At 33.1% G+C, this 11,023-nt stretch overlaps 1 protein-coding gene across 8 annotated transcripts in view; it reads right to left on the minus strand.

Moving 5' to 3' along the window:
- Positions 1–11,023, minus strand: part of LOC132735798 (diacylglycerol kinase delta-like) — an 88,315-nt gene that overhangs the window by 50,115 nt on the left and 27,177 nt on the right. For 5 of the 8 annotated variants that reach the window (XM_060722795.1, XM_060722793.1, XM_060722796.1 and 2 more), the window contains 6 exons: positions 10,991–11,023; positions 7,967–8,123; positions 5,711–5,817; positions 3,786–3,911; positions 2,828–3,007; positions 1,836–1,918 (listed from right to left, as the gene is read on the minus strand). The exon at positions 10,991–11,023 is cut by the window's right edge and continues 72 nt beyond it. In XM_060722795.1, coding sequence (XP_060578778.1) covers positions 1,836–1,918; positions 2,828–3,007; positions 3,786–3,911; positions 5,711–5,817; positions 7,967–8,123; positions 10,991–11,023 — 686 coding nt within the window. The remainder of the gene's footprint in view (positions 1–1,835; positions 1,919–2,827; positions 3,008–3,785; positions 3,912–5,710; positions 5,818–7,966; positions 8,124–10,990) is intronic. The other 3 variants (XM_060722794.1, XM_060722800.1, XM_060722801.1) reach the window with 1 other exon arrangement.

Here is an 11,023-nt window from a genome sequence, read left to right on the forward strand (position 1 = left end):
ATCAAAACGGGCATTTTCGTGGATTCTTAAATTCGTGGATTTTCATTTTCTTGTTAAAAAAAAATTCAGTAACCTAATGCAAAGTAATCTTAATAGCCAAACATTTTTACTTACAACATGTACATATCTTTACTTGTCACACAGCGGTTGTCAATAAATTTAATCCTTGCCTCTGGGCATAACTCTAATACAGCACAGTTACTGTCGATAATTGACTGCAATTAACACATTTATGTGACATGATATGCACCTCCATTGGACACATGCCCCTGTAATTCGCCGATGTAAACATCGCATAATTTATACGACACCTGGGCACGTTTTAACAGCGAGTTTAAAAGTTTACACTTTACATATTTGACAGTAACTACACGCAACGTCACAGCGACTGTGTAAATTTACATGCATATAAATTATTCTCGGTAAATAACACGAGTATATGTGGATCTTGTAAAAGTCGGTGGCGAATAGCATTCGCACAAATACAGATTAAAATTCATATAAACTGAATCATTTAAAAACAACAAAAGAAAGTACAATGAATCTGTTTTAGCGATCGTATTTTTTATAGTGTTGTGTACTTACGACATTAATGTCAAAGACTTTTTTTTTAAATTAATAAGAGCAAACTGACAATTTTTATTAGCGCTAATTATTGCACTGCCTCGGTTCCCATATTTACGCGATTATGTCAAGTATTCTTGTTAACACAATCAAGTCCTAGTAGACTACAACGATCAAGTATGTATATGCGACATTTGTGACAGTAAATTGAGGACATATTATCGAGTTTTCTTTCAAGTTTTCTTAAATATTGCAAACGGATTTAATATGTCACTAACCTGGTCTTATCTGTCTGTACTTATATTTCATTTCACGAAATATCGGCCGGAAAAGAGCCGATGCATGTTTGTAATATATAGAACAGAGACAGGGTAAGAAGTATTTGTTGGGATAAAAGTTCATCGGATCTTAAATTCGTGGATTGACCTACCCACGAAAACCACGAAAATTCGTGCCCCACGAATAATAATGATTTTACAGTAACACATTGCAAACAGCACTTTCAATCCACATAAATTACCTATATAGGTCAAAATATAGCAAAAACAGCCTTTTTTTGTCTTAGTCACTCCGTAGAAATATTATGATAAAACAGCAAAATAGATCATTCATTAATTACACAAAACATGTAAATAATTGTTTGAATAGTGAATATTTTTACTTTTCTTAAAATCAAAGTTAACTTTTCTCAAAGTTGATTTTCTTGAAATGTTTTAGCTCATCTGGCATGCAGCTTTAAATACTAAACAACAAACTGTATAATGTTGTCTATCAATCTTCAGCTTTAAAGAGACTCTTATTAAGATTTTAACATAATAGGATTAGTGGGATTAGAAATATTTTTTCAAGATTTATGTTCTGTTTGAAGAAATTATAAACTTATAATTGTGTTCAAAGCTTTTATAGCATTCACTCACTATGTTTATCCAGAAAAATTTTTTGATTGTAAACAAGAGCACGGCAAGTGGTTTTAACATTTGTCTGTTAAAAAGTTCTAAGTTAAAAAGGGGCAGTGTTTGAGATCTTGATAGTAAAACAAGAGCCTGGTTAATGTAGAATTTTCTAAGTTCAAAAAGGGCGCTAATTCTGTCAAAATCCATATATGAGTTATAAGCCTTGGACAGTAAACTCATGTTATAATCTCAAATAAGTGTACACTTTAACCTACAAACCAAATTACTTTACACTGATTAGAATACTACAGATTAACCGTTAGGTAACATTTAATGTTTCACATGTCACAAGTCAAACATTACACAAGAGTTACTTACCCTGGATGAGGTCCGCCATTCATTAAATCAAAAACTTGTGCTGGATTGAGTAGCTGTTTAAATCTTCTTAGAAATTTTACACCCTGCAAAATATACGTAAGTTTTCTCATATTATAAAGACATACATGGTAATTACTATAATAAATCTTATAATTTTTGAAAAATATGTCAGTATGCTTAAAAATTGTATAATAAACACTCATAAAAGTGACATTATGCCCATCTATGCATAAATGGTGAGTGCAAAGGTTAAATTCAAGAAAATTTAACATATTGCCGTAATTATTTTTTTGTTTCTTTTTTTTCTTTTAATTTTGTAATCTTCTTTGCAAAACTGATCAATAGCCCACCTGACTCAAGGACACTTTTATATATATCCTTCAGAATGTATCTGTAGCATTCAATTGATAAATTGAAACAGGTAGTCTTTTTATGTCCCGGGCAGTTTTTATATTTTATCCTAAACATTTCTTATTTTTCTTATCTTTGGCCAATAACCATTATAAAAGTCAGTATTTTTGAAATATATAATCTATTAAGCTCTATTTGATAACAAAAATAATGAGCATAAATTCACTCTAGGCATAGATTCAATAATATAACTTGATTGTAAACACCTGGTCAATTTTACATAAATATTTATTTCTTAATTTGATTGACTGATGGATTAATTGATTAACTGACTGCTTGACTGAACAGGTGACTTACAGATTGATTAATTAATTGCTTGGTTGATAAGTTGACTGCTTGAATGATCAATGGACAGCCAATTTCTCAAAATAAATCAACACTTGATTCTCCTTTTTTCAGGTTTCAGAATCTCGACATAATATGGCAAGTGATTAAACAAATTTAACGTTGTTCATTCTACTACAAAGTGACAAAATGACCTTGTAACTAGACCTATTTAGTGTTGTTCATTTCACTACAGGTCACAAAGTTTCAATTCTCACAACTAGACAAATTTAGTGGTGTTCATTCTACCAACATACCTGATTATCACCAGATTTTGTATTAACAAACACCAGCAGTGGACTGGTGCCCGGCGGCCTCATGGCCTCCCAGTAACCATCCGAGTCAATGTTGTCAATGGATGTAGGAGGTAAGATAGAGACACGACACTGAGAAAATGGACATTTCTTTGGTAACTGATCTCTGCATGTGGAATGTACCTACAAAAATATATACACACATTATTTATTATTTATACATTATGTAACTTGAGTAATATACTACTGCGAATTCACTTATATTCGTGGGCATGAAATTTCATGGTTTATCAAAACGAGAATTTTCGTGGGTTCTTAAATTCGTGGATTTTCAATTTCTTATAAAAAAAATAAAATAAATAACCTAATGCAAAGTAATCTTACACTTAATTGCTGCGCATTTTACTTACCACATGTACATATTTTTATGAATCACACAGCGCTTGTCAATAAATTCAATCCTTGCACAAAAATCGGCAGAAAAGCGCCGATGCATCTTTGTAATATATAGAATAGAGACATGGCAAGAAGTATTTGTTGGAATAAAATTTTGTCAGATCTTAAATTCGTTGATTGACCTACCCACGAAAACCACGAAAATCCGTGCCCCACGAATAATAATGATTTTACAGTATCAAAATTTCAAAATTTGTAAAAACATCCTGCTTTTCATAACTGGAGAGAACTTAAGTTGCCAATGTCATTTAACATATATAAAAGGCATTTGTGGTGTAAAAGAAGAACTACTGCATGTTCTGCATTGAGGTACCAGTGTTGGGACAGCTTGAAGATCAAAGCACTGCATGTGCCCCCTACTATCCCTCAAAACTCCCGAGGGTGAGGGCCAAGATTACTAGTGAAATACTGACAAGTTTATCTACAAAAAATATGCACCTATTCAATAATAGTAGTCTTGTAACTGTAATTAAGTTTAAGAAGTCAAACATCCCAAGTTACTTACAGTAGTTTTGCACCATAGACATCGCCAATCTTGTAATTTTCGGACACTTCCACAAATTTTATCACATACAGCACATCTTGAACTAACATTGAGGTTACCCTCTAACCACTGATGGGGCATAGCAATCTGTAATACATAATTATCATTGAAAATCATAGTTTTTATTTAGTTTTAAGTCATACAGACATAACTAAAATTAACATAGAAATTTTCTGATATTAAATGTGGTGGCAGCCCACATGTTCCTCTCGATGTAAATGTATGATTTCACCAATATATGTTCAAGTTAAAAGAGTAATACATGTCAACACCAGGTCAGGTTTAAAATATTTTATTCAAGTAAACTAGTTTCGGTCAATACTTGACCTTCATCAGGACAAATTAATTCTAAAATTTCTGCTACTGAATAACAGGTACAATTTAGAACGTTTAATACTAAAATTAAATCAAGTAATGTATAATTTCAGTCCTAAAAACATGGTAGCCAGGGTTCTCAACTCACCATTTTGCCTATACAGGTATAAACCATTGAAATTTGCTTTTTGTAAAATACAATATGGTATCATCAATAACATTGACTATTGTCACTTTTTAGTGAATGTGCACAAAAAAATGCCTGAGCTTTCCCCTATAAATGAAAATGATGTAAACATCCCCCCCCCCCCCCCACCAGGTACTCTTCCCTAAAACGGAGAAAGCTCTGGTTGCCCACAAAGTCAAAGGCAAATTATTGAAAGCCAGCATCTTAAGTAATAAGTCAATTACAAAGATCATATAAAGTCTGTCAGTCATTTCTTAAATAACTAGAAATGTGTCCATAGGACACGGATGCCCCCACACGCCACTGTTCTGTCAATCTTATGACTCTAGGTCAAATTTTTTTTGACTACATGTGCCACAAGTTGAAAACTAAAAATCAACAAAGGGCCATAATTCTGTTAAATTTGGTTGCAGCAAAAATTCCTTCCTTTACTACCATCTACACATTAAGGTTGTTCATCCCTGTAAGTTTAAGCAAAATCTGCCATCCAGTTTAAGAGGAGTTGCGTTCACAAAATTTCTACATGGTATCTAGTGAAAAAATCAACAAAGGGCCATAATTCTGTTAAATTTGGTCGCAGCGAAAATTCCTTCCTTTACTACCATCTACACATTAAGGTTGTTCATCCCTGTAAGTTTAAGCAAAATCTGCCATCCGGTTTAAGAGGAGTTGCGTTCACAAGATTTCGGGACGTACGGACGGACTGACGGACGGACATCCGGCCGAAATGGAATAAGGGGCCATTTCTTTTGTTATTTTCTATTGTTTAATAGAGGGCCAATGGCCCCTTACTCTATTGTTACGGAATGAACTCTATTGTTCTCTTTTGTTCTGTTTACAGTTAGATGGCCCCCTATCCCTATTCGGTAGTGCGGACTGACGGACGGACGGACAAGTGCAACGCTATATGCTCCCACATTGTGGGGGCATAAAAATCTTCTAGCAAACAATAATTTGATTTTTCTTGCATTAAAAGCCTCAGTTAAATTGACATATAATGCCAATCCAATGGTATATAGTGAGTGAACTAGTGATACTCAAAATAAGTTTACATTGTCCAGTAACTCCTTTTTCAATTTTATAGTTTCCTTAACATGAATGATAAATTACTCATGTGACCAAAGGAAATTTCTATCAGAATTAACCTGTATCAGAACCTGTATAATTTGTTTAATAAAAAGAGTGCGGCAGTCTTGTTATATTTTAAGCAGATTTATATTTTATCCCAAACATGTTTTTGTTGGTCAATTACCATTGAACAGTCAATCTTGTGAGATATATTGTCAATTCACCTTCTTGACAATAAAAAACTGAGCATATTGTCACTTTAAACATAACTGTAAACGACTTGTTGACATCAACAGAACAGACTTTACAATCTTACCCCATCTTCATCTTCTATAATTTCGGATCCTATAGCTGCCAGAGTCGTCCACTTACAGTTAGACTGTGCCTTCACTGCACATCGCTTATGTGCCTTAAATTTACATACTGAAATAACATACAAATTACATCACAATTACAGTGTACATATATATATATACTTATTGTGAAATGAAAATCTCCTTATGATATTTCAGTCTAAAGTGTTTTTTGTTTAATTTGCATAAATGCCACTTTAGCATATAAATTCAGCAATGGGAAAACTGAATATTTCGACTTAAAGGAACTCCACTGAGCTTAAAAAAGGGCCAAAAAAACATAAAATTAAAATTTTTAAAAATATCATTTGAACACATAAAACGGGAAAAGATATCCCAAAAGAAAAATTTGAGAAAATTACTCAAAAAAAAAATTTGGGAAATTTTTTCCCTTTTAAACCCAAATTTTTAGCATTCAATTTTTTAGTAAATTTTTTCGATGTGAAAATTTTAATTATTATATAAAAAAAAAATTCTGTCTCCTCATGACATAAAAAAAAACCTCAGTAAAGTCGAAGTGAAAAATGATCATAAAGGAGACTGTTACTCATAGAGCTATTTGTATTATTTCAGGCATGAGCTGGCACCTGTGTTGAACCACTGACCTGTAAGCTAGCCAGCATAAGCTACCTCGCATTTAGAATCAAAACCTTTCAAAAAGGATAAGAAACCAAACCAGTGAGGGGCAAGTAAGTTTTGTATGTTATTAGTATATCAAAACACAAGCACCTTCACATGATTTTCTAATGATGATAAACAAATCACCAGCTGTCCGTAAGACAACACACTTTGCTATTCTCAATCAACAGTAAGACAAGAGGGCCATGATGGCCCTGAGGTCGCTCACCTGTATATAGGCCCGGAGCGGGGCGAGTTTATACCCCAGGGCTTTTATTTGAACAAACTTTTGAAGGACACCCATTAGAAAATGTTTCATGATTTAAGTTTCTACTACACACATATAATGAAAAAAACAATGACCCCCCCTTTGGCAGGGCCAATTTTAACCCAAGGGCTTTTATTTGAACAAACTTGGTAGACACCCACATAAAGATGTTTCCTGCTTAACAATCTAACCTCTAGCTCATTGGGTTTTTTAAAAGAAGATTTTTTAAGTTTTTACTATACACATATAAAGAAAATCAATGACCCCCGGGATGGGGCCAATTTTAACCCCAGGGCTTTTATTTGAACAAACTTTGTAAACACTCACTAGAAGATGTTTCATACTTAATATCTAAACTCTAGCTATTTGAGTTATTTCAAAGAAGATTTTTAAGTTTTTGCTATACACATATAAGGAAAATCAATGACCCCCGGGGCGGGGCCAATTTTGACCCCAGGGCTTTTATTTGAACAAACTTTGTAGACACCCATTAGAAGATGTTTCATGCTAAATATCTTAGCTCTAGCACTTTGGGTTCTTTAAGAGAAGATTTTTTAAGTTTTTACTATATGCATTTAGGGAAAATCATTGACCCCCGGGCGGGCCAATTTTGACCCCATGGCTTTTATTTGAACAAACTTGGTAGAAACTTATTAGAAAATGTTTCATGCAAAATATCTTAGCTCTAGCTCTATGTGCTCTTTAAAAGAAGATTTTTTAAGTTTTTACTACATGCATATAGGGAAAATCAATGACCCCCTGGGGCGGGGCCAATATTGACCCCAGGGCTTTTATTTGAACAAACTTGGTAGACACTCACTAGAAGATGTTTCATGCCAAATATCTAAGCTCTAGCTCTTTTGGTTATTTAAACGAAGATATTTAAAGTTTTTTCTTTCGGTTGCCATGGCAACCAGAGTTCTGCATGGAATTAAATTCTTTGAACATTTTTTAAAGGTGACCACCAAAGGAACATTCCTGTGAAGTTTGGATGAAATTGGCTTAGTGGTATATGAGGAGATGTCATTTAAAGTAAAAGTTTACGGACGGACGGACGACGGACGGACGCCGGACGAAAAGCGATCACAAAAACTCACCCTGTCACTTTGTGACAGGTGAGCTAAAAGGGGCAAAAACTCTGCCCATTATGTTAGATAATCATAGAGTTTGAAGTGTGTGAAGTTTCAACCCATTCCCTCCTGCAGTTTTGGAGATATACCAACTTGGATCCAGAACTTTAACCAAATTGTGATACTGATGCGGACACTTGGACGAGTACGATAGCTTTCCCCATTCTTCAAATAGTCATGCTAACAATGATAAAATCTCTTACCTTCGCATGAAAGACCATGTGACGTGACACCGGAGAGAGCTTCTCTACACACATTACAGTAAGTAGGTCGAGCATGAGAACACGTGTACCAGTTATGTAGTCCTGACATCATCTCTCGCTGTGTATCATTGCCCTGTATACAACAAAAGACCGAAATCTAAAATCAAGACCAAGAAATGCTTTTATCACATTATTTTGCTTGATAATAACATGGACAGTTACAATATCAAACGTAACAAATTAAGCAAGATGATGATTGTATTCTGCTTTTTAATCCTTTTATTAAACTTTTAACTCTTATGTTCAGTTTGGCTTCATTTGAAATACTAATATGAAATAACACTTGAAAAACATAAAAAATTCATGAGGAAATATGGTCTTGACTGCATTGAGCTCAAACCCACGATCCCTGGTTTGAGAAATGCCACTACACCACTTTTCTCTTAATTAATTCCATTCCCTATACTGACACATCAAAGATCAAGGTGCTCCTTTCCACGAACATCCTTAAGTTTCATAAAATATATTCATCAATTTTAACAATGATAAAATTAGATACATTTTTCAAGTTAAAAAGAAAAAGTCACAATTTTAAAACATAAGATTTGATGAACTATTATAAAGCAATGTATCTTTCATTAAGTTATTCACACCTGAGGGGTCAATACCACTATCACAGCATTAATCCATATATATATAGAAGTTCTTCAAAATATTTCCTCTCAAATTTTTATAAAAGTTACAATATTCAACAATGTACAAATGTAAATATCCTGACATAAGTACATACCCATAAACTAACAGTAGCTGATATAATATCCTTCAAAAACACCAACAAAGCAAAAGCTTAGAGTAAGAAAGTCCAAGATTAAATTGTTTACCATTAAAACTGTAAAAACATGGAAACAATTTGAGGAAAATATGAGGCACTGCTCTTTCTATAACCTGTTAGCAATTAGCATCAAGTGCACAGGTCCAGTATGCACTCATTAGATCTTGTAAACAAAGAATCTCACTGATGAGGAAGCCAGATAATTGACAGTTATACCAATATGATAACTGACCACAGGTGGCTTTAACCTTTTACTGTGAGAGGTCAACAGCAGATCAGCACTCACCTGGAATATCTCATCATTTTACCTGCTAAATTTCCTGAATTGACCTGTTCGAAACAGTTATGTTCGTTTTAGACAACAATTTAAGCTCATTTTATCATTTCAGACAACAGTTTATGCTCATTTTAGACAAAGATTTATACTCATTTTAGACAACAGTTTATGCTCATTTTGGACAACAATTTGTGCTCCTTTTAGACACAATTTATGTTCATTTAGACAACAGTTTATGCTCATTTTAGACAACAGTTTTTGCTAATTTTTGACAACAATTTATGCTCTTTTTAGACAACACTTTATGCTCATTTTAGACATTTAGACACAGTTTATGCTCATTTCAGACAAAAGTTCATGTTGATTTTAGACAACAATTTATGCTCATTTTAGACAACTGTTTATGCACATTTTAGACAACAATAAATGCTCATAATCATTTTAGACAAAAGTTTATGCTTATTTCAGACGACACAGTTTATGCTCATCTCAGACAATAGTTTATGCTTTTTTAGATATCAGTTTATGCTCATTTTAGGCATATCATAATGAACAATTTACATCTGGTCTGTCTAAAGTTACTACTCTGGCCTGGCTATATTACAGTGGCAAACTGAAGCTTTGGAATTTCAGTTTGAACAATGTGTAGGTTAACATTGCCCAGTTTATTAACAGCTAGTCTATCTGAGGGTGAAAACAATTAAATATAGTTTATATTTTTCTCTGCATTTTTACTTGCTAATTGTGGTTGTGAACAATTCTTAAGATCCCTTATTCAGTTATTACATATTAACAATGATGACTGATTTTTGTCCAGATTGTAAGTCAGGCATGGTTCAGGGCCCTGACAATTGAATGGCACTAGTCCATACACTGTGCATGTCTAATTTCAGTCATAGCCAAAACTTTGGAATCATGATGTCACTAATAATAGTCTAAGCATTAAAAGTTTTCACATTATCTAGTCGAACTACAAAACCTACCCTTTAAGATTTGAACGTAACTTAAAGCATGGTAACAATTATCCATAACATATTCTCTTATATCTCTACATTCTCTATTAATCTCAACATATTCTCAATACCTTTACATACTCAATTAACCTCAATTTTTTTTCATTACCTCAATTTACTCTCATTACCTTAACATATTCAATCAACTTCAACATATTCTCATGTACCTCAACATATTCAATGAACCTCATTTACTCTCATCACCACAACAAAATCAATTAACTTTTCAATTTATTCTGATTATCTTAACATATTCTCACATACCTCAACATACTCTAAAAATCTCAATATATTCTCATCACCTCAACATACTCAATTAATCTCAACATATTCTCATTACCTTAACATATTCAATTTAACCTAAACATATTCTCACGCACCTCAACATTCTCTATTAATCTCAACATACTCTCATTACCTTTACATACTCAATTAACCTCAATTTATTTTCATCACCTCAACATACTTAATTAACCTCAATTTAATCTCATTACCTTAACATATTCAATCAACTTCAACATATTCTCATGTACCTCAACATACAATGTATTCAATGAATCTCATTTACTCTCATCACCACAACAAAATCAATTAACTTCAATTTATTCTGATTATCTCAACATATTCTCACATACCTCAACATACTCTAAAAATCTCAATATATTCTCATCACCTCAACATACTCTATTAATCTCAACATATTCTCATCACCTCAACATACTCTATTAATCTCAACATATTCTCATCACCTCAACATACTCAATTAATCTCAACATATTCTCATCACCTCAACATACTCTATTAATCTCAACATATTCTCATTACCAACATATCCAATTTAACCTGAACATATTCTCATTACCTCAACATATTCAATTTAACCTTAACATATTCTTACATACCTCAACATACTCTCGTTTTGAGGACTGTTTGAG

This window comes from Ruditapes philippinarum, unplaced genomic scaffold, assembly GCF_026571515.1.
Source record: "Ruditapes philippinarum isolate M1 unplaced genomic scaffold, ASM2657151v2 ctg2796_1_1_1_1, whole genome shotgun sequence".
Lineage (NCBI taxonomy): Eukaryota > Metazoa > Mollusca > Bivalvia > Venerida > Veneridae > Ruditapes > Ruditapes philippinarum.